Raw genomic sequence first — 25411 nt, 5'->3', positions numbered from 1 at the left:
TGTAATTTAAAATTTCGGGTGTGTATAACTGCACTAACATTAAATAATCAATGTGAATTTGTAGTTGATTTACAAAAGGGTTTCGTTAACGTATCGCGGAGCTAACGAGCTTTCTGAAGTCATAGCCATAGACACAGTAGAGCAAACGAGTTTACATAAGAGTAGGGATACATGACGATAAATTTCCTTCACTCTTCACTCTTCACTGGTGCCTCGTTCCTCTTTCCTCCTCTCTTTACTTTGGCTCCTCCTCCGCTCTCTTTTGGGCACCTCAATCTATCTATTTTCACGCTTTAACACACTCCTAACTCAACTTAAACTTACATCATCCCCTCGTGCCTATTAAGCCCCCACTATCATTTAATTTGCTCGATCAGGTGTAAGGCAAAAATAAAACTTTTCTGGCCAACTATTTTAATTAATAAACTTTGAATAATCAAATAGAGGGTTAATTAATTAATTTTGTGATTTTTATCCCTTCTGTTTTTCAATTTAGCTTTTATTTTTATTTTTATTTTTTTTTTTAGATAAATAGATTTACAAAGTCAATTCGATAAAAAAAATATTCCAATTTTCATAAAATTTATTTTTAATCTTCATAATTATTTATTCTTGTAATTCCTTGTCCAGTCGTTGTATTAAGGAGTGAGAACAGAGTACCGGCCGACAAGAAAGACGTGACACTCATCGCAGACTCGGACTGGCTTCGCTGAATTCGGCAAAGCGATCGTGTTGTCGCTGCAAGCGTTACAGAATATTTTTCCACAGTTTCTGCAGTGGTGCTACAAAAATAAGATTAAATTGATGATTAATTACATGAAAAATATTTTAAGTGCAGTCAGAGTTGTAATTAATTCACTGCAATTTCGAATTAATCAGTTATATTAATAAGAGAATAAGCAAAATTTTGTATCCAGATTTTGATGAGCTTATATCTTTAAAAATGTCAATAATTAAGAAATGACCTTGTATCTTGTGAACTATTGACATTTTTAAAGATATAAGCTCATCCTGATGTTACACTCATCAAGACCTTTTATTTGAGTACCCACATCAATTTTTCATATATTTCATATATTTATATATATCATATATATGTAGACATGAAAAATATATCAAAAATACCATGTGGGTACTTAAATGAAAGCTCTTGATAAGTAAAACATCGATATGAGCTTATATCTTAAAAAATGTCATTAATTAAGAAATGAAATTGTATCTTGTCAACTAATCACATTTTTAAAAATATAAGCTCATCCTGATTTTACACTCATCAAGACCTTTCATTTGAATACCCACATCAATTTTTCATATATTTATATATTTCACAAATATCATCATATATATGAAATATATAAAAAATGCCATGTGGGTACTTAAATGAAAGCTCTTGATGAGTAAAACATCGAGATGAGCTTATATCTTAAAAAATGTCATTAATTAAGAAATGACATTGTATCTTTTTCAACTAATGATATTTTTAAAGTTACAAGCTCATCTTGATGTTATACTCATCAAGACCTTTCATTTGAGTACCCACATCAATTTTTCATATATTTTATATATTTATATAATTCACAAATACCATATATATAAAATATATAAAAAATGCCATGTGGGTACTTAAATGAAAGCTCTTGATGAGTAAAACATCAAGATGGGCTTATTTCTTAAAAAATGTCATTAATTATGAGATGAGATTGTATTTTGTCAACTAATGATATTTTTAAAGATATAAGCTCATCCCGATGTTATACTCATTAAGAGCTTTCATTTAAGTACCCTCATGCATTTTTGATATATTTTTCACATATACATATATATAATATATATAAATATATGAAAAATTGATGTGGGTACTCAAATGAAAGGTCTTAATGAGTGTATTGTCGGGGTGAGCTTATATCTTTGAAAGGGTCAATATTTCACAAGATACACGGTCATTTCTTAATTATGGGTCTAGCATAGCCATCTACCGACAATAATTACCAAATAAATATTTAGTAACTACTACTAAATATTATTTGGTGGAAAAAATATTTATTTTGAGATAATAAGGCTTTGTTTATATTAATATAATTTATTTATAATAAAAAGAAAATTTATTAAACTGTAACAAATAATATTGATGGGTAAAAAAATTTTTTTTCTCCTAAATAAAAAACTAAAAATTTTATTACTAAATCCTGCTATCCGTGTAACTGATATTAAAATAGTATAATTATAAATGATTTTAATTGAAAAAATATATTTCTATTCTTGAATCTTCGATTCAATAATTCAAATAAAAAATGATCAATAGTCGGCTTTATATAATAAAATGTCAAAGTAAAATAGTAATTTAAAAATGAGATAAATGTACGTGGTAGAAAGTATCCTTGGAAGGTGATAAGACATAAAAGTAAACTCCTTTAAAAAAGGCTAAGCGGTTGAATGTGTGGTCTAGTCCCGCATCTGGCGGTACTCCAAATTCTCTCAAGGGTTCACAACATTCAGATCGTAAGTCACCAGCAACGGACGGTTTAATAATTAACTTTGCGGAATCGGTTATCGGTAAGGAAAGTTTATTCCAGAACGGGAACAAGGACGATATGGGTAATAGTGTCGAATGAAAAGTCTCCGGTAAGAGAAACCCCGAGCTTATTTATAAGATTCAATTTGGATGTACTCGTTTTATTTAAAAATAATAATAAAAATAGAATTAAAAGTATTTCGGGAATAATGCTTTCAGTTCCGGAGCGTTAAGCTCTATACCGTCTTTATACATAATGGGCATGCTCTTCCGCAAAACTGTGAAAAGGGGAAAATCCGTAATCGCTACAATTTATGGTTTCTTTTCTTCGCTTGCTTGTACGACCACCATTATTATTATTATGATTATTATTACTCTGCCAGTACGAGGGATATTACACTGTTTTTTTTATTTTTTTTAACTGAACCCGCATTTTTTCACTTTAACATCAACTTAATCATTATTTTATTACTTCCAGTGTAGGGAAATTTTTAATGGAAAAACAATGCATTAATAGAATTTTTTTTTATAATTAAAATAATTATTTAAAAAATTAATAAAATTTTTTTTTTCTCAAAAAGTTGAATTAATGACTTAAAAAAAAAAAAACGTCCATTGGAAAATTAGATCAAACTAGAAACCTTGCAGTCACTATGTGACTGCCGTGACTTGTGAACTATAAATAAATAAAATTTCTTTACAAATTAGTAAAATATAAACTTTTAATAATAAATTGAATCGTTTATTTGAGAAACCCCGTAAGTCAAAAATACTAAATTTTTCAGGAGAAGCAAAAAATATTTTTCTCGGTTAAGTTTGCATTAACATCATGAACCAATGATGAATAATAATAATGTTAGTATCCTGAAAAAATATTCGAGCATGAAAAAATTTAATTGTTAATTACTACTATTCATAATAATGATTTGAAGTTGATTGACTTATGAGGTTTCTCATCAAAACGAACAAAATAGTAATAAAATCATTAATTTATTTATTTTTCTCCGTCAATCATTTATTATTTTTATAAAATAAAGTACAAAATATGTATTGGAACTACAATTAACGAAAATTATAATAAATCATCTATTTTTAATTTCAAATTAGTGAACTGAGAGTCAACAATAAAACAACATTTTAATTTATCACAATCTAACTTTATAAAAGTAAAATTGCAAAAATTATTAAAATCAAAGTATTTAACAGTAAATATAATATATTTTTATTTGGTTATCATTAATTTCAGAATTTAAATCAGTTAAGTCAACTATAAAACAACATATTTTTAATTTTTATCCATCAAGCGAATATTGTAAAACTCATTAAAATTCAAGTATTTAACAGTAAATTTACTTTCTAATTATCTAATAATCAATCATTTTTAAATTAAAGTCAGTGAAATCACATCAAACAATGAAACAATAATTTAATTTAATTTTTTCAAACCCATCCTGCAAAAATGATTAAAATTTAAGTATTTTGCATTGAAATGAATTTTTCTACTCAGAAGAAGTTTTTTTGAAAAAGAAAAAACAAAAAGAAATTTATTTTTTGAATTTTGAAATTGATAGTTTATTCGAAAAACCCGATAAGTCACTGACTTATGGGGTTTCGCAACTAAACGAGATTTATATCGACCGATTGGTTAGGTCTTGAACACGGATTTAATATTTTTTGGTGCTTGTATAAGTGAGGGGAAATTCAAAGAACCAAAAAATGCAATAAACCCGATTTCGAAAAAAATATGACTGATGGGGTTTTTCAAATAAACGATTCAATTAGAATGATTTAGAGAAACTTTTAAATTTTAGTCATTTTTCCATTTCGCATAGAATGTCCCTAAAACTATCGTTGTAAAATTAAGTAATTTATTTTTAAAAATAATATCTCTCACTCTTGTAATGATATTGATGGAATATATGGTAATACTGACATGAACATACATATTCACAAGCTCCGTCTGGCCCGTCAATGTGTTATGTGATAATAAAGACGTTGAGAATTAGAATCCGGAACTTTAAAATAGAGTTTTTTTAGAAGCCAACAGTGGCGCCCCTGATCTCATGCGTTCCAACGCCTCGGACAACCCACTCTCGAGTTATTGCATAATAACACGTTCACGTCGTTACCCTTTTTTCCTTTTTATTTTATTTTATTCACACTATTTTTAAACTTTTTTACTCCACACCCTATATTACCATACTCGATGTGTTAAATATGCCAGTCCTGTTAAATAGGGGCTTTTGCTGTACCGACAGGAAGCTACAACACAAAAAGACACAACCCTTTTTTTTTTACCGCCGCACTTTTTACAGATTTTGTGTCTAAATAACTGACAAAAGATATTGAAACATTTTTTATCAACCCTTCAAGTCGCCAGAGGGCTTTTCTTAAGATGAAATTTGTGAAAATATTTCAAGGAAAAATATTCTATCAAGTTTATTCAATAAAATTTTTAATTCTTACTTTTACACTAATTGGAGGATTTAGTTTCATTTAATAAGATTTAGTAATAGTTACTAAATCATTTATTAAAGCTCATTTATTTCCACTAAATAAATATTTAGTAGTATTTAACAAATTATTTATTGCTACTCAATAAATCATTTATTGCTATTAAAGAAATTCATTTTTTAACAAATTTTACCTTATAATTTAACTTTTTTCACTCAAAACTGGCAACCTTGAAGTCACTATGTGACTTGTAAACTATTAAATAGAATTTTGCTTCATTAAATAATGACTTATACTAAATTTCACTGTACTTTCTTAACTATTGACGTTTTTGAAGTTATAAGCTCATTTTAATGTAACACTCATCGAGATCTTTCATTTGAGTACTCACACGCATTTTTGATATATTTTTTATATATTTATATATATAATATATATAAATATATAAAATATATGAAAAATTGATGTGGGTACTTAAATAAAAGCTCTCGATGAGCTTAATGTCAGGGTGAGCTTATAACTTTAAAAATATCATTCGTTGACAAGATACAATGTCATTTCTTAATTAATGATATTTTTTAAGATATAAGCTCATTTCAATGTTACACTCATCGAGATCTTTCATTTGAGTACGCACACGCATTTTTGATATATTTTTTATATATTTATATATATATATATATATCATTATATATAATAAAACTAAGTTGATAAAATGTGCGTGCCGATAAAACTTAAAAAGGAGTTCCGGCACGATAAAGGGACTTATATAGTGTGATAGCCCTTTATCCCCCCTCGAACAAGAAAGTTCCCGTTCTAACCTAAAGGGCGTGTTTTTAGAGATAAAAGGGCTTTTCCAACTCTTCAACTTGGCAATTAAGTGTAGTGTCACCATCTTTTGTCGAGTATTTGAACTTCTAATTAAGTAATTAGTTAACTTTAAAAATGTGAGACTGTCATTGGTCTAAAATGGTCTAGATTATTCCATAAATTTCTGGAATGATCTAGAAAGCTTTAATATGTATACCAATGTTCGAATCGGTTAAGAATGTTCTAAAAAATTCTAGAATATTCCAAAAAGTTCTAGAAAGATCTGGTAAGATCTGAAATTTACTTTTAGATTCTGATCAAATGAGAATGTTCTAAAAAATTCTAAAATGATCTGAGAAGTTCTTAAATCTACGTTTGGATACTGATTGAATGGGAATGGTCTAGAAAATTCTAGAATGATATAGGAAGTTATGATATCTACGTTTAGATTCTGATCGAATGAAAATGTTCTAGAAAATTCTCGATTGAACCAGAAATGTCTAGAATGATCTGAGAAATTCTAAAATGATATGGGGAGTTCTGAGATCTACGTTAAGATTCTAATCGACTGAGAATGTTCTAGGAAATTCTAGAATGATCTAGAAATTTCTAAAAAGATCTGGGAAGTTCTAAAATCTACGTTTAGATTCTGATTAAATGAGAATGTTCTAGAAAATTCTAAAATGATCTAAAAAATTCTAGAATGATCTAGAAATTTCTAGAGTCATCTAGAAATTTCTAGAAAGATCCGGTAAGATCTAAAATCTACGTTTAGATTCTGATCGAATGAGAATGTTCTAAAAAATTCGAAACTGATCTAAAAACTTCTAGAATGATCTGGGAAGTTCTAATCGGACGTTTAGATTTTAAACCAATGAGAATGTTTTGTAAATTTTTCGAATGGTCTGGAAAGTTCTAAAATCTACGTTTAAATTCTGATATACGTAAAAAAAAAATTGGGGCTGCCACATGATTTTCATGTGGCAAGCCCAATTTTTTGTTTTGCGTGTAATGATTGCACATTGAAAGTTACAATGAACATTAGCTAGAATAATTACATGGATAAAAAGTTCGTGCCAATTCGACAGAATTTGGAATCTGTGCAAGTTAAAACAATACTCTAATTAAATTTCAAGTCTAGATCTAAAAATGCAATTCTATAAAGCGACCAGCGGAGCGGGTGAGTAACAGCTAGTATATAATATATATAAATATATAAAATATATCAAAAATGCAAGTGGGTACTCAAATGAAAGCTCTAGATGAGTGTAACATCAGGATGAGCTTATATCTTTAAAAATGTCAATATTTCACGAGATACAAGGTCATTTTTGAATTATGTATCTGGAAATAGAGCATTTTCGAATGCTGCCTAAATACTTATAATAAATTGACTATTGGTAAAAATAATATAAAACCTTGAAAAGATACAAATTCAGATCAAGACCTTTGCAATGATCTAACTTTTTACTCCAAATAAATCAAATAATTAAAATAAAAAATTTTAATCTAAAAATTTCGGGTTTAATATCAGCGTTGGAAAATGAATCAAAGTAAAACTTTAGATAAAAAAAAAAAAGTAAAATAGTAATTAAGAAGTTTGATTACCTTACGACGAGTTAAGTTGAACTCTCGATTACAACCTTTGCAATTAGTAACAAGTCGATCGTTAGCCCATGTTGGAGTACCATTAGTTCCTTCATTATTAGCTGCTTGATATTGCGCATTGTCTACGGCTTCACGTAATTCGCAGGCCGCTAATTTCGCTAAGCTTAATTGCCCGCCGAGTTCTTCCAGCGTGCGTTCTTGTTCTGTGCAGATTTCACGTAACGCGTAGTGCTCTTCTTGGAGGGTCAGATATTTCTAAAGAAATCACAAATTATAAATGTTTATATATAAATATTTTTTAAAAAATAACTTAAAAAAGTAAATAAAAGGGGGATTAGATTTATCACCTCGTGAACGCTCTTCAGCTGGTCAATTTCTTGCAATAGCTGGGAAATCTTTTCAGTGTTTGAAACAGAAGCTTCTTGAAGTGAAGTACGCCACTCGCGTTCCACTTTTAATTCTCTCTCCACTCCATTGGCTCGTGCCTCACGTTCGGCTACTTTGGCATCCAGCAACCGTGCTCGTTCCTCACTTCCCGACCTCACATTGTCTATTTCTTTGCACCTTTAAATCATACATAAAAACATTATCTCGTATATTGCTTTTAGTTTATTTATGACCCGTTAAAAAGTACAACTAAAATATTTTTTTTCTCATGCAATATTTACATTAATTTTTATTTAATTGATTAATAAAATGACACAGTTTTGCATTTTTTACCATCAAAATTTAATAGTGAAATTAAGATAATTACTTGAGTTAATATTTTGATTCTTAATGGTCATATTCATTTTATTAAGGTAAAATATTAATTAAAATAATTTTTTAAAAGCTAATAATAATAACTAGCAACCGTGCAGTCACTATATGACTTCCATGACTTGTGAACTATGAATAAATAAAATTTTGCTTGATTAAATAATGACTTTGGTTAAATTGCACTGTCCTTTCTTGAATATTGACGTTTTTAAAAATATAAGCTCATCCCGATGTTACACTCATCAAGAGCTTTCATTTGAGTACCCGCATGCATTTTTCATATATTTCTCATATATACATTTATATAGCATATATGCTATATATATAGCAAATATATATATTTTAAGGATATAAGCTCATCCCGATGTTACACTCATCAAGAGCTTTCACTTGAGTATCCACATTCATTTTTGATATATTTTTCATATATACATATATATATACAAATATGTGAAATATATGAAAATTTGATGTGGGTGTTCAAATGAAAGGTCTTGATGAGTGTATGGTCGGGATGAGCTTATATCTTAAAAAATGTCAATAGTTCACAAGATACAACGTAATATCTTAATTAATGACATTTTTTAGGAAATAAGCTCATCCTGATGTTACACGCATAAAGAGCTTTCATTTGAGTACTCACTTGCATTTTTGATATATTTTTCATATACAGGGTGTCCCAGAAGTAACGGACGCCATTGTACCATCTGATGAAAAAAATAATTCTGAGACGAAAAGTCCTTAGCCATTTTTTAATTAGACGCATAGATAATTAATTATTAATTAGAGTAACGTCGCTTTATGTGTTAGAGAAAGAGCGTCAGTGTCCAGTAAAGTATGTGGCAAACAAAGACACAACTAACTGTATGACTAACTAGCTACTATAGTACGGAAGCCGGGTTGGCTCATTGGTGACTGGTAGACTAGTGGCACCGCACACGGGCACTTCCAACATGTGCACGCGTGCATATGTGTCCGTGTGCGGGATAAATGCAGATTTCTACCTTATCCCGGAATGGTCATTAAGCTATGTATACTTTTCATCTCTGTCTTTTAATTGTCAAATTCTGTGAGCAGCGTTACTTTGCGCATTAAAGTTAGGCGTAGCTGAAGTTTTGTTTATAGCGAAATGAGAAAGTAATAAAAGAATTTCAAAGTAAAAATTAGAAATGAGTTTCGTTAAAATTAAAAATGAAAATGTTCATCACAGGTAATTTTACGGTAACATTTTCATTTTTAATTTTAACGAAACTCATTTTTAATTTTTACTTTGAAATTCTTTTATTACTTTCTCATTTCGCTGTAAACAAAACTTCAGCTACACCTAACCTTAATGCATAAAGTAACGCTGCTCACAGAATTTGACAATTCAAAGACAGAGATGAAAAGTATACGTAGCTTAATGACCATTCCGGGATAAGGTAGAAATCTGCATTTATCCCGCACACGGACACATATGCACGCGTGCACATGTTGGAAGTGCCCGTGTGCGGTGCCACTAGTCTACCAGTCACCAATGAGCCAACCCGGCTACCGTACTATAGCTAACGTAGTCACACACATTTACTTACTCATTCAAACGTGCAAGCGTCTTCGTTTGGAACGCACTTGACTGGACACTGGTGCTCTCTCTCTAATGCATAAAAGGACATTATTTTAATTAATAATTAATTATCTATGCGTCTGATTAAAAAATGGCAAACGACTTTTCGTCTCAGAATTATTTTTTTTATCAAATGCTACAATGGCGTCCGTTACTTCTGGGACACTCTGTATACATATATATAATATATATAAATATATGAAAAATTGATTTTGGTATTCAAATAAAAGGTCTCGATGAGCGTAATGCCATGGTGAGCTTATATCTTTAAAAATCTCAATAATTCTCAAAATACAAGGTAATTTCGTAATTATTGACATTTTTAAAGATATAATAATAAGATATAATAATAAGCTCATCCTGATGTTACATTTAACAAAAGCTTTCATTTGAGTACCCACATGCATTTTTAATATATTTTTCATACATACATACATATATATATATATATATATATATATATATATATATATATATATATATATATATATATATATATATATATATATATATATAATATATATAAATATATGAAATATATTAAAAGTTGATGTGGGTATTCAAATGAAAGGTCTCGATGAGTGTTATGTAAGGATGAGCTTATATCTTTAAAAATGTCAATAGTCCACGAGATACATGGTCATTTCTTAATTACAGTCATTTTTAAAGATATAAGCTCACCCCGATGTTACACTCATCAAGAGCTTTCATTTGAGTACCCACATGACATTTTTTATATATTTTATATATATGGTGTATATGGAATATATAAATATAAAAAATATATGAAAAATTAATGTGGGTACTCAAATGAAAGGTCTTGATGAGTGTAACGTCGCCATGAGCTTATAAATATTGACATAAATATCGTTAAAAATGTCAATAGTTCTCTAGATACAAGGTAATTTCTCAATTATGTATCTAGAAATACAGCATTTTCGAATTCACCCTAAATACTTATCATCATAAATTGACTATTAGTGAGAATGATATAAATCCATGAAAAGGCACAACTCCAGGTCAAGACTTTCCCAACGATACCAAATTCAACCATTAAAACCCATTTTATCATATAAATACACTGGTCACAAAATTTACCATAATAATATCAAGATAATTAAAAAATTGATTATTGTTATTATTATTTTTTCATTACTAAAAACTACAAATGTTTCTATTAATAATTATAATAATAAAAATTTTTTTTATAAGAATAAATTTAATATTCTTAAATATTTCCTTACCCTTAAAATTTAAAATTAAAACTATTGATTTCAGTACTTAATTAAAAAGTACTTATTTAAATAATGTAAAAAGAAAAAAATCAATGGCAAGAATTAACTGGGTCATTTTGTTTCAATTCAAATATTTATTTAGGAATAAAAAATTAAATTCCCTTTTTTCATGCAACCACTAACTTAGTAATCATTTTGTCTAGAACTTTAGAATGAGAAATTAAAAAATAAGCTTATTCATGCAAAGTCATGAAACAGTAATTAAAAAAAATGTTTTTTTTTTCTGCTATTTTATTTCAATTCAGCGGGAAAAAATCATGCATTGCGCTATTAAAGAATGTCCGAACAATGAAAATTATTTTTACCAAACAAAGAATATTATTTACGGAAATAATGAGCGTATGGATCATGTAATTTGGAGAGAAATTTAATTATAACTTTCAATAAAGTACGCTGTTTGATTGTCTACTCGAACAATGTTAATTTTAAATATTTTAATTACTATCAAAAATATGACCTTAATAAAAAAAAAAAAAAAACCAACATTTAAATTTAACTAATCTCTCAAGTCCAATTGACTTATCTCTTAATTTATTCTTCTATTTAAAAAGTCTATTAATCAAAGATAATTACTAAAAAAAAATTCAAGATCTTGTGATTAAAAACTTTGATACAAAATTAATGCTCGGAGCTTAAAAAAATTTTATGTAAATAAAAATTCATTAGGAAGTAATTAAGACACAGTTTATTTATTTACGTATTTATTATCAATAATAATAATAATATTTATACAACGATACTTATTAGTGGGAGCGGGTAGAGTATTAATTTGTTAAATATTTCGAATAACTGTAACATTAATTAAGCCGAAGATTAGTGAAAATTTGAAAATTGTCCCAAGTTAAAATTTAAATTGTAGATTTTACGTATTGGTCGTTAAAATCGTTATTTGAACGTATTAAACGTTAAAAATGTTAGTTAAACCGATTCAAACCGATAAGGAGTGAAAAAAAGTAATATCAAAACTATTCAGATTGACATTTTTAAATATATAAGCTCATCCCGATGTTACATTCATCAAGATCTTTCATTTGAGTACCCACATGCATTTTTGATATATTTTTCATATATACATATACATAATATGTATAAATATATAAAATATATGAAAAATTGATGTGGGTACTTAAATTAAAGGCCTCGATGAGTGTAATGTCAGGGTGAGCTTATATCTTTAAAAATGTCAATAGTTCACAAGATACAAGTTCATTTCTTAATTATTGATATTCTTTAAGAAATAAACTCATTTTGATGTTACACTAATCGAGACATTTCATTTAAGTACCCACATGGCATTTTATATATATATATATATATATATATATATATGGTATTTGTAAAATATATAAATATATAAAATATATGAAAAATTGATGTGGGTACTCGAATGAAAGGTCTCGATGAGTGTAACATCGGAATGAGCTTATATCTTTAAACATGACAATAGTTGACGAGATATAAGGTCATTTCTTAATTATTGATATTTTTGAAGATATAAGCTCATCCCGATGCTACACTCATCGAAACCTTTCATTTGAGTACCCACATCAATTTTTCATATATTTTATATATATATATATATATATATATATATATATATATCAAAAATGCAAGCGGGTACTCAAATGAAAGCTCTTGATGAGTGTAACATCGGGATGAGTTTATATCTTTAAAAATGTCAATAGTTCTCAATATTCAAGGTAATTTTTTAATCATTGACATTTTTGAAGATATGAACACATGTCGATATTACACTCATCAAGAGCTTTTATTTGAGTACCCACTTGCATTTTTGATATATTTTTCATATGTACATTATATTATATATAAAATATATGAAAAATTGATGTGGGTACTCAAATGAAAGGTCTCGATGAGTGTAGCATCGGGATGAGCTTATATCTTTAAAAATGGCAATATTTTACAAGGTAAAAGATAATTTCTTAATAACTGACATTTTTAAAGGTGTAAACTCATCCTGATGTTACACTCATCAAGAGCTTTAATTTGAGTACCCACATGCATTTTTGATATATTTTCTATATATACATATATAAAATATATGAAAAATTGATGTGGGTATTCAAATGAAAGGTCTTAATGAGTGTAACATCGGGATGAGCTTATATCTTTAAAAATGTCAATATTTCACACGATAAAAGGTAATATCTTAATTATTGATACGTCTTGAGTAAGTCAAATTTATGGTTTGAACATTCAATACGTTGAATCTACGACTTAAATTTCGACTCGGAGTGTTATTTAATATTGTATTGCTAATTAAAACACATCAACAGTCTCATAAATTTACGTCGTGCTTAATTCGAGATAAAAAATAAAAAAATAAAACAAATGATAAACGTACTTTTGATCCATTTTTTGAATGGTCTCAGACATAGACAATGTCTGAGCTTCCAATTTGACAATAACTTCAGTTTTGTGCTTAAGCGAACTCTCGCAGTCCTGAAATGAATTTTTACAGCAAATAGTTTTTTATTTGGCCTTATCAATTGATACAAATTTAAATTCGAATAATAGCAATGACAGTTAAAATAGTAATTGTTAGATAATGATCGATTGGTTTTAGCTTAAGCCTAAGACAACAGAATAAATGATTTGTAACATTAAAACAAAGTTTAATTGCGAATCTCAGCGTCTTTGTCATCAACTTCTACTTTAGCGGCTTTCTCCGCTCTGAAATCTCTGTCCCGGAAAGTTCCAAGCTCAGCAGAAGGCGGTGACTTTGGAGAAAGCGGGCTTATTTTAACAAAACTTTTTGTTGAACTAGGCGTTGTTGGCGTTCTCCCATCGCTGTCTTTCATTAAGTGGTTATACTTTTCAAGATTGTTTAAGATTTTACCGATTTGGTTCGTTTTTGCGTGAAGACGGCTCACCATCTCACCTTTTTGCGTCAATTCCACCTCGCATTCCTACAAGTTTAATTATTTATACATCCTAACAATTATTTTCAACTGATTAATCAATAAAACCCTGCTAAATAAAAGGTTAAGTCGCTTAAGGAATTTTTATTATTGTAACAGATTCTGTGAAAAAATTTTTTGATACAGCCAATTTTCATATCAGGCCTTATAGGGTTTAATCTGGTCATGAATTATCATATATATGGCTATATAAATTTATATGAGGTCATATCAAAACCTATTAAATTTTATATATTGAAATTTTAGACCATATAAAGCTATATAAATTTTTTCACAATATAAAATCAATAAAAAAATAATCCACCTGTAATTTTTTGTACATCTCCAAATTAATCAATTTTATATCCTCCAATTGTCTTCTTAAGGAAATAATAGTGTCCTGTTTTTCATGGATATCTTTCTCCAAAAGTTTCATCGCAACTTCCATCTCAGATTTCATACTAACCTGATTAAAAAATAATATTTATTTCTTTATTTCTTAACTTCAGAGGGCCTTTTGGTTTTACGCCCTGATTTTTGGGCATTTTTTTGTAAAGACCAATAAAGAGATAGAACTTTGAATTTTTTACCATTTATTTATGGATATTTCAATAGTATACAGTTAAATTTTTAATTCAAAATATTCAGTAGAATTAAAGTTATAGGACAATTGGATTTTTGACAAACTTTGTAACAAAAAAGTACGTTTTTTTGTCTACTTTTTGATACGAAAAAAAAAAAAAAAAAAAAAAAAAAAAAAAAAAAAAAATTTCAAAATTTTTTTTAAAACTCGGTGTACTTAAGTATCAAAATTAAAACACCACCGAGTTTTTTTGTTTCAGATAAGACAATCAGCTGATATCATGGAAAAAGTGAGCGTCAATTTTTTTCAAATCGGGGTCTTCAGACCACTATAACTTTAATTCTACTGAATGTTTTTAGCCAAAAATTGAACTGTATACTCTTGAAATATGTATAAATAAATGGTAAAAAGTTCAAAGTTCTCTCTTCAGTGGTCTTTACAAAAAAATCCCAAAAAAATGCTCAAAAATCAGAAGACCTTCTTAATACTTTTATAAAACAAAAAAAAAAAAAAAGAAAAACCTGTAAAGCCAATTCCTTTTCGACGTCAGATCTCAATTTTTTTTCACTCTCAAGCCTGCTTCTCAATTCCTCAATTTCTGAAGTAGTTTCGGTGATTTTAATCGGGGTTTTTCCGGTCTAAAATTAAATCCAAAAATCAAAGATTGTTTTAATTTTAAAATAACCAATTTCTCATCAGTATTACCTCAACAGTGTCTTTAACTTCAATTCCAAGTTCTTTTTTAAGCTGTCGATTTTCTTCTTGTATCGAAAGAATATTATTGCGCGCTATTGATAGATCTTCTTTCATCAAAGCGTTTGTCGTGGTCAGAGATTCAACTTTTGCTTGTAAATTTTTAACTGTAGCGCTAAAAATGAAACCTCAAATTTACACTCTTATTTCTTTTTGCTTTAATTAATCACAATATTAGATAAATTGGTATCAGGCGTGTTGATCCTGCGACAAAATATAAAAAAATAAAATATCCCCAAGACTAAATATCAGACACAATCTATGATAAAAGAGCACAACACTGTAAATTTGTGCTACAAATATTTGAGAAGTTGAGTTTCAAAAGGGTATTTTTTTATTTTTAATTGATTGAGACAAAAAACTAGTTATCTTCAATTATAAATATTTTTATTGAACTTTTTTTAATTTAGCTATAAAGTGTTATCAGTTATGAAATCTACAATTCGATTGTCATTTAGAAATCTTTATAATTCTCAAAGTAATTAAAATTTAAAAGTTCAAAAAACTGCTCTATTATATAATACGAAAAGATACCCTTTTGAAAATCACCTCCTCATTTGTTAAAATACCATGAATAATTGTTGAAATAAAATTGATAATTTTTGTTCAAATTTATTGTTTCAAATGGTTTTATTAAAAAATTTAACTGTTTAAGATATCGGCTGCCCAATTTCAAAACACAGTAACTAACATTTAAAAATTTTTTTCAATTTTTCTTATTAAAAAAAAATTAAGAAAACGGTTGACCCTAAAGGCCATCCTTGCAACTTCCCGCTACCTCCATACCTAAGTGCTCAACAATTCACTTATTTTTTAAGCTCTTCGAGCTCAAAAATATAATTTATGTGTAATTTTGAGCTCTCTGAGCTCAAATAAACCGCTGTTCTGTACTTTTGAGCTCTTCGAGCTCAAAAGGCTAATGGAAGTTTTATAGAACACTATTTTTTGAATTTTCAAACCGCAATAACTTTTGAATGAATTAACCGATTTTCTCGCAGTTTACGGCATTCAACGCAGTTTTTTGAGTTCTTTGGAAAATCTTTAAGCGTAAACTGGTCAGACTAAAAATTTCATAGAAATTCTGAAAAAAACATTTTTTTCAATTTTTTTCGACAACGATATCTCACGAACAAATTAACCGATTTTGACGGGGCTGGTGGCAATCGACGTGGTTTTTTGAGGTTGAGAACTGATTAGTTTTTGGAATTGATCGATTCAGCCGTTTAAAAGATATTTCAAAAAAACGAATTTTTGGAAATTTTATTTTTGAGATTTCTCAAAATTGATCGACTCAAATTCTGTAAATTAGTATCAGAATTTTAGGGGCAAAGGAACTCTTCAAAACGCCGCCTATTTCGATTGAATCGGATGATCCGTTCAAAAGTTATGAGAGATTTACACACACACACACACACACACACACACACACACACACACACACACACACACACACACACACACACACACACACACACACACATACAGACAGGCACGGTGACATAACCGCGGAAATAGTCAGGAAAGCTTCCTAGGACCTCAAAACGTCGAGATCTGATGAAAACTCGATTTTCGAAAAACGGGGTGAAAACAGTAACTTCCCGATTTTTTTAAATTTTCAATTTTCTTAGCGGGAAGTTAAAAATTTTCCCGCCAAGTTGATGAAAAATTTGATTTGTGAATAGAAAATATTTGAATATAAATATTTTTAAGAAAAAATACTTGAAATTAAGGTTTAAAAATTATACAAAATGCAGCAATACTAGAAAAAATCAGGTATAAAAATTTTGCAGTTACTGTATTTTAAAATTGGGCAGCCGATATTTCGTCCGGGGATATTTTGTCGAAGGATCAAAAATCATGAAACTGATAAATTACTTCAAATGACGATTCAACTCCTCAATATAATTCTTCTGATCAAGCACAGTGGTCATATTGTCGTTCTCCAGCTCTTCATCCGGAGAGTCACCGGGTATGTGATTGCTGTTACGTAAATACAGCGAAAAATCGATGACCCCTTGCTGGCAGTCAAGATCTTCTTCCTAAATGACCAATCACAATTGAACAATTACTTTATTAAGGAATGTTGTGCAAAACTCGGTTATTTTTTACCTTGACACAAAAATTGCAATCAATAACATTGAGACCAACAAGCAAGCCCATGATAACAATAGCTTCTTCGCTCATCATCAGAGCGTCGGGTTCAAAGTATTCTGATAGCAAATCATCGCGGTGGTCGATAAGAATTTTTAAGTAGTCCGCTAATTTCTTTTGCATCAATGCCATTCGTAGCCAAGCCCGAGCTCTACCCATCGCCGTTCTATAATTATGTAATTATTAAGCATTGAAGGTTTGATTAAATTGATTCAATCAATTTAAGTGACCCCGTACCTCACAGTAGGCAAGTCGCGGATGCTAGAGGTGATATCTTGCGCTTCTGGACAGTATTTTTCGACTAATTGCAAAATATCCCAAAGCTCCTTTTTTGGACCAAGAAGACCCTGCAATGATTGATATGATAATGATGGTGATACACGGAAAAAAGAAGGAGGAAAAAATTACATTACATAATGTAATGTGGCGCTTCATACAAATAATGAAAAAATTACAGATTCAGATTGTAATTATTACAGATTTTGTAAAAGTTACATTGTAAAATGTAAATATTACATTGAAAGCTCTGAAAATTAACATTCAAAGTTTGAATTTAGAAAAATTTTATTTTGAACTGCAATTTTTCTAGTTTTTTATATAAAGCGACGCTTATTATGATTTATGATACATCTAATTTTTACATTTTTCTTTTTTGCGTGTATAAATGAAATTTATAATTTTGGGTCTACCTTTTTGGGTCTGAGACCGTGCCGCAAAACGTGCTCGAGGACGATGAAGAAATGCTGCAATGGCATGTGGTCCGAATCGAGCATTCTTCCGTATTTTAAAGATGTTTCTATCAGTTCTTTTACGATTAGTTTTGATATATTTACTAAGTTACTTCGCTCGATTATTACTGGATCACGCGCTGGAATTTGAAAAATTTTTACGCCTTATTTTTGGGTTGATTTATATTTTTTAAAATTTAAAAATTTTTTTATGGATATTTTTTAGAAAATTTAGTAACTTTTTATTAAATTAATATCTAACTAGCAATCTTGCAGTCACTATGTGACTTCCGTGACTTGTGAACTATAAATAAATAAAATTTTGCTTTATTAAACAATGACTTTTGTTAAATTGCACTGTATTTTCTTAAATATTGACGTTTTTAAAGATATAAGCTCATCCTGATGTTACACTCATCAAAAGCTTTCATTTGAGTACCCACATGCATTTTTGATATATTTTTCATATATACATGTATATAATATATATAAATATATAAAATATATGAAAAATTAATGTGGGTACTCAAATGAAAGGTCTCAATGAGTGTAATCTTGGAGTGAGCTTATATCTTTAAAAATGTCAATAGCTCACAAGATACAAGGCCATTTCTTAATTATGTAATATATATAATGTATATTTTAAATATATAAGCTCATCCCGATGTAAGACTCATCAAGAGCTTTTATTTGAGTACCCACATGCATTTTTGATATATTTGTCATACATACATATATACAATATATATAAATATATAAAATATATGAAAAATTGATGAGGGTACTCAAATGAAAGGTCTCGATAAGTGTAATCTCGGAGTGAGCTTATATCTTTAAAAATGTCAATATTACACAAGATACAAGGTCATTTCTTAATTACTAACATTTTTAAAGATATAAGCTCACCCTGATGTTACACTCATCAAGAACTTTCATTTGAGTACCCACATGCATTTTTTATATATTTTTTTATATATACATATATATAATATATTTAAATATATAAAATATATGAAAAATTGATGTGGCTACTCAAATGAAAGGTCTCGATGAGTGTAATCTCGGAGTAAGCTTATATCTTAAAAAATGTCAATAGTTCACAAAATACAAGGTCATTTCTTAATTGTGTATCTAGAGATAGAAGACTATCGGTGAGAATGATATAAAACCTTGAAAAGGTATAAATTCAAATCACGACCTTTGGACTAATAAAATACAATTATTGATTGTTAAATTTTCAATAAAAATATTTAATTTATTTTGCTAATAAAATTACTAAAATATTATTAGTTTAATAAAAAATTACATAATAAAAATAAAAATCATTTTTGCCAGCACTGAGATTCAATCTCTGTCTAATTTAATAAAAAAAATTGAATATTGAGCTTTCACTTTTGACCTTGAAAAACTTTAACAACCTAGACAATGATTGTACTCGAAAAAATCACATAAAATAATGAAAAAAAAATCGAATAAATAGAACAAAAAAATGAAAAATGAGAGTATGAAGAAGCAGCACCAGACAAGTGCAAGTACAAGTAACAAGTAGCTGAACAAATACAAACACAAGCTGAAGTGGTGAATTTGCGGTGGGCTTAGAATGTCGCAAAGCTCATTCTTAAGATCAGACTGCGAGCGCAATTGCCGTTGTTGATTTAATCTCAAACACGAGTCATTATGACGGTGATGAGTTTTTTCAATACCGCTGATAGCCAGAGGCGGCGAGGGGGACCTCTGCATCGAGTCCTGCATCGAGAACTCGACGTCCTGGAGCTCCTTGAGACAGAGCCACTCTCCGTCGACGGAGACCCGGAAATTGCACAAGTAAATTGTGTCCTGGGCACCGGCCATGTCCTGGTCAATCATCGCGCCTCCGTGCTGAATGTCACCCGGCGGACGAATTTTTGTGTTTTTTTCTTGCCTCATTAATCTTTCTCGTTAATTATTTTTAACAATTGTTACTTTATTTTCTTGCTGACTCTTACTTGCAAGCTCAGTTAATTTTCACAACACTTTTTTTTATTAATTATTGGAGATTTAACAATTAAACGCTCTGTGTTTTGTAACTAAATTTTGATATTGATTCCACTGAGCGCACTAGTGTCCTCTGTTTTAATCAATATTCGAGGAATTCCATGATTTTATTATTATTTATTGCTGCTGCCCTCTATCTTATTTTTAAAATTTAAAATTTTGTTTAAAAAATTATTTTTTATACTCACTTTTATTTTTTTTAGCTTTTTAAAAAATTAATTAATAATTTTATAAAAAATTATATAATAAAAATAAAAATAATTTTTGCACTATTGAAAGATTAAATTTTGGATTTTCTTTCAAATTTAATTACTTAGACTACTAAGCCTTGCGGATAATATAAAAAAGCTCATCTTCTAAGCCTCTAAAAAATATGAAAATAAAGTTAGCCGACATCTAAAATTTTTTATAATTTTTTTTTATTAAGAAAATTATTACAAAAAAATTAAAAAAAATTTTTCAATTGTAAAAAAGTTCAAAAATTATAAGTGCAATTTTTTAAAAATATTTTTTAGTTCTAATTTAATAAATTAAGCAAAATCAAAAAATCAAAAATGTCGGTTAACTTTATTATAATCTAAAAAATGGGATTCGCTGCTCTAATGGAATATTCCGCTTCCGTGATGAACAAATAAATGTTTTTATTTTAAAGAATTAGACAGAAATTCTCACGCGTGCAAAAAAATGTCTTAACACACCGGAAGGGTGTTTTTAATCATAAGAACTGGTAAAAAATTGAAAAATTAGAGACAAAATTTAAAAGTAAAATCAGCGTTATATTAAAATATCAAAATAAATTTCATAGTTACTGTTAAATTAAATGACACTGAAGTATACAGACATTAAAAATTTTTTTTTAATTTTATAATAATAAAATTATTATAAAAAAAATTTTATTGAAAAATTCCACATGTGAAAATTAATAAAAATTATAAGTGAAAATTTTTAGAAGCATTTTTTTTTGTTGTAATTGATTTGTTATTAAAATTTTTAAATAACTTTTCTTCTCTTTCTTTTAGATTTTCATTAACCTTTATTAAATAAATAAATTAAAAAAAAAATAATTTTTTTTCAATTTTAAAATATTTTTTAATTAGTAAAATATTTTTTACATGTTTACAAGGTGGTTAATTTTTAGAAGAATAATAATACATTTTTTTAAATTAATAAATTCTACTTATTAAAATTTTTAGTTAAAATTTAGTAAAGTTAACTAACAGCTGTCAATTATTAAAAATTCTTTTAAAAAATCAATTACAATAATAAATATTTTAAAAATTTCCATAAAAAATTCTTTTAAATTTTTCCATGAGAAATTTTTTTAATAAATTATTTTTTATAATAATTTTTTTGTTATAAAATTATAAAAAAAGTTTTTGTCAAATAAATTTGTTTAAAAATATTATTTAAATATTAAAAACATTTTTTTTTAATAATAAGTATGAATTTTTTTTTAAATTTCAAAATTTTGGCGGAAAAAATTAAAAAATGGCGACGAATAAAAGGTACCAACGTTCACCTCCAGCAAATTAAATGTAAATATAAAATAAAATAATAAACAACAAAACTTACGTCGAGGCGACCACCAGGCATCGAGTTTCCTAGGCCTAGAAACTACAAGATCCGGCCACTTGTCCTCGCGGATCGAGTAGGTCGAAGGTGATCTAGATACCCCCTCAATATCGTCTGACAGCATACTCCCAGACAAAGATTTATCTGACGGCGACACAGCACTTATATTTTCCGACATTTTTTTAATTTTTTCAAATTAATATTTTAATTATTTAACTAATTAAATCACTTTTAACACCCACTATTTAATTTATCTATCTATATATCTAATCACAAGTCATTTTATTCGCTATTATTTACAAACACGTCACAGTAGCACACCAGATTGTAAACACTAGTGACCACTAGCCAGACATCTGGGGTCCCTTTTTTTAAATGGCGCCTTTGCAATTTTTTAAATAAAAAAAAATTCTTCTTATAAAAATTCATCAATTTTATATTTTTTTATTTAAATTATTTATAAATTTTATTATAAATATTTTTTTTGTCTAAAAATATATAAAAATTCAAATTTATAAATTTTAAATTTCCGCGCGGAAATTTTATGCGCGCGCAGGTGCGCGCTGATTGGTCATTTCAAACTACTGACGCCATTTTACCATTTTTACTCTAGTCTTCCGTGCTTACACACGGAAAGTTAATCTCTGCACTATTTTATTAGTATTTGCAATAAAAAATTAATTTTTTAACTATTTTTTGCAATAATCATGTTTAAATACTTTTTGGGCAATTATTTAAATAATAATTTGAGTAAATTAAACTTTTAATAAATAAAAATAAATAAATTAATTTTTATTTAAACGATACTAAAGTTAGCCAACGTTTTTAATTGTTTGATTTTTTTTCATAATTAAATTAGAACAAAAAAATATATTTTGAACATTGCAATTACAATTTTTCAAGTTTTTAACAAATGACAATTTTTTTTTCTTTTTTTTTTGGAGGCATTTTTTCAATTAAAAAGATTTTTTTTAATTTTTAAATTTCGGCTAACTTAATTTTAATTTTATTTAAATAAATATTTTCATAAAAATTAATGAATTTTTTAAAAATAATATTTTATATAAGTGATAAATAAAAAAGTGATTTTTTAAAAGTAACAAATAAGTAATTTTTTTTTTCTTTTTTTTTTTCAAGAAATCGGATCAAAATTGATGACAGCTGATACCTGATAGAAAAACTTGGCTGCTTGGTGAGTCATTTTTTATTTTTTTAATTAAATAAATAATGATAAAAAATTGCACTTGTAGTTTTTTTTATGACATTAAAGTTAGAGCTGACAGATTTTTAAGTTTATTTAACAAATAAATTAATTCTAAAAATTTATTTTTAAAGAATTGCAATTTTAATATTTTTAAATTTTTACATGTCAATTTTTTTTTCTTATACTTTTTGCTATAATTTATTTGTTAACAAAATTTCTAAAAATTATTGAATATCTGCTAAATTAATTTTCATCATTAAAGCAGTCATTTAGTCTGTTTAAATTTTTTTTAGCAAACAAATTTTTCCCAAAAACTGTTTTTAAAAAATTGCATTTTTTATTTTTTACAATATCTACATGTCAATTATTTTTTCTTATTTTATTTTGCCAAAATTTATTTGTTAAAAAAAATCTTAAAATTGTCAAAAATCTGCTAAATTAATTTTCATAGTTTTTTTTTAATTTTTCTATGTGAAATTTTTGTTTAATAATTTCTTGAGTAAAAGAATTTTTTAATGTCAGCCGACTTAAATTTTAAATAAATTAAAAATAATTTATTTTTTAAAAAGACTTTGCTATAATTTCTGTCAGTATCAAAGAAAATATTTGAGCGCCATCTAGAGTAGATAAAAAAGTAAATTGCGTTGTAAAATTTATCAGTTGTTTATTTTTAGTAATAAGTAACATCGTAGATATTTATTATTAATTATTAATTAAATAACTAATTAAAAAAATCATAAAATGGAAACTCCACCGGATGTGGATTGGGTGCAATTACGAATTGACATGGGAAGCATGGACGAGGAGGATTTTTCAACAAAATTCAAGCGTAAAATTTTTGGCAATCCTCTGGTGCCGATAGGTAATATTTAACCTTAAATTATTAGTAATTATTTTTATTTAATTAAATTGTTGAACTGTTGAGTAGACAATAATGACAATTGTTGTAAGTAGGAGCGGCAGCAACGTCAATAGCTTTAATAACTGGTCTAGGATATCTGAGGGTTGGAAACAGCGCGATGCAGCAAATCATGATGAGGTCTAGGGTATCTGCTCAGGGTTTCACGGTCGCGGTCGCGCTTCTTGGTACTATGTCTAGTACTCTGTCCTCTCACTTTGAGGAAGCTGCTAATTTTGCTAAAAAGTACACTGGAATTGGTACTGTTTCGGATGATAATCCTGGCGAGCCAAAGGTCAGCCAGGTTGAGAGCAAAAAAGATGATAAAAAAAATGATAAATAAATTTTTATTTGTTTTGTATATTAGCAAGTATTTTTAGATTGGTTAATATTTGTATAAATTATTTTCGCTTATGTAATAAAATTTAATTATAAGTTATTTTATAGTTTTTATTTTTAGGTAATGTCGAAATTATGATATTGAGAGGTAGACTTTATTTTTTTAATTTATTAGAATATAATTATGAAAAAAATTTCTCATGTGGAAATTGGATGGAAAATAATTTAGCAGATATTTAATAATTTTAAGAATTTTTCTAATAAATAAATAACTGTATAAAAAAATGAGAAAAAAAAATGTGATTTAGAGAATTTAATAAATTAAAAATGCAATTTTTAGAACAAATTTTTTTGCTAAATGAAACTAACAACCTTGCAGTCACTATGTGACTGCCATGACTTGTGAACTATAGATAAATAAAAATTTTGCATTATTGAATAATGACTTTTGTTAAATTGAACTGTAATTTCTTAACTATTGACGTTTTTAAAGATATAAGCTCATCCTGATGTTAGACTCATCAAGAGCTTTCATTTGAGTACCCACATGAATTTTTGATATATTTTACACACATATATATATATATATATATATATATATATATATATATATATATATATATATATATATATATATATATATATATATATATATATTGTTGTATAGCCCCGAATTGGCTATAGTAAATTTATTGAGTTCTTTTAATTCGCCCGTTGGAACGCGGTAGGGCGTTCAACTCGCAGTAAATATATTAAGGCGAGAGAATAGATTTAAATTTGAATAATTTAAAATAAATTATATAAATATTTAATGAATTTAAATACGCTCAGATTATTTTAGTTTAATTTAGATTTGCCTTGCGCGCAAATCTATTATTTATTATTCGATAGGTTACAAAATAAAAAGTACCGACAATAATTTCGAAAAAGGAAAATTTGCGTAGTGTACTACAGTCTTGCTTTTTGATGTGTCTTCTTGTTCCTTGGTTTTCGACTCCGATGGTTGAGATGTTCGTACCTTTGGAGTGGGAGAGTCCCAGAGGGTATGGAGGGTAGAGATATCTCTACCCTCCATACCAGAGGGTAAGAGTAGTTGCGTGCGCCTCTGCGACTCGTGTCTTCGGCAAGCATCCCTTCTCGAGTTGGCAAAAATGGGACTATGCTGCGATGGCGTCACGGCGACTCGA

The 25411-nt window shown here is 27.9% G+C and overlaps 2 protein-coding genes across 5 annotated transcripts; one reads left to right on the top strand and one right to left on the bottom strand.

Moving 5' to 3' along the window:
- Positions 1-582: 582 nt before the first annotated feature.
- On the bottom strand, positions 583-22129 carry LOC123263827 (RUN and FYVE domain-containing protein 2). Of its 4 annotated transcripts, none has more exons than XM_044726851.1 (12): positions 21784-22129; positions 18139-18317; positions 17687-17796; positions 17408-17615; positions 17174-17337; positions 15251-15413; positions 15067-15183; positions 14288-14428; positions 13407-13504; positions 7732-7948; positions 7385-7639; positions 583-782 (listed from the first exon to the last, which is right to left on the bottom strand). In XM_044726851.1, exons 1-12 carry the CDS (start codon positions 21959-21961, stop codon positions 639-641), a joined length of 1974 nt encoding a protein of 657 aa, XP_044582786.1. In that variant the 5' UTR covers positions 21962-22129; the 3' UTR covers positions 583-638. The 4 variants fall into 4 exon arrangements, with proteins under 4 accessions (XP_044582786.1, XP_044582784.1, XP_044582785.1 ...); XM_044726849.1 differs by lacking the exon at positions 21784-22129 and adding an exon at positions 19743-20278; XM_044726850.1 differs by lacking the exon at positions 21784-22129 and adding an exon at positions 19881-20278.
- A 1511-nt stretch (positions 22130-23640) lies between these two features.
- On the top strand, positions 23641-24324 carry LOC123263867 (HIG1 domain family member 2A, mitochondrial). The gene is made up of 2 exons (XM_044726905.1): positions 23641-23849; positions 23942-24324. Exons 1-2 carry the CDS (start codon positions 23729-23731, stop codon positions 24226-24228), a joined length of 408 nt encoding a protein of 135 aa, XP_044582840.1. The 5' UTR covers positions 23641-23728; the 3' UTR covers positions 24229-24324.
- The last annotated feature ends 1087 nt before the right edge of the window (positions 24325-25411 follow it).

Source organism: Cotesia glomerata, linkage group LG4, assembly GCF_020080835.1.
Source record: "Cotesia glomerata isolate CgM1 linkage group LG4, MPM_Cglom_v2.3, whole genome shotgun sequence".
Classification (NCBI taxonomy): Eukaryota; Metazoa; Arthropoda; class Insecta; order Hymenoptera; family Braconidae; genus Cotesia; species Cotesia glomerata.
Note: the sequence above shows the minus strand (reverse complement) of the source record. Positions and strands in the feature narration are given on the sequence as shown.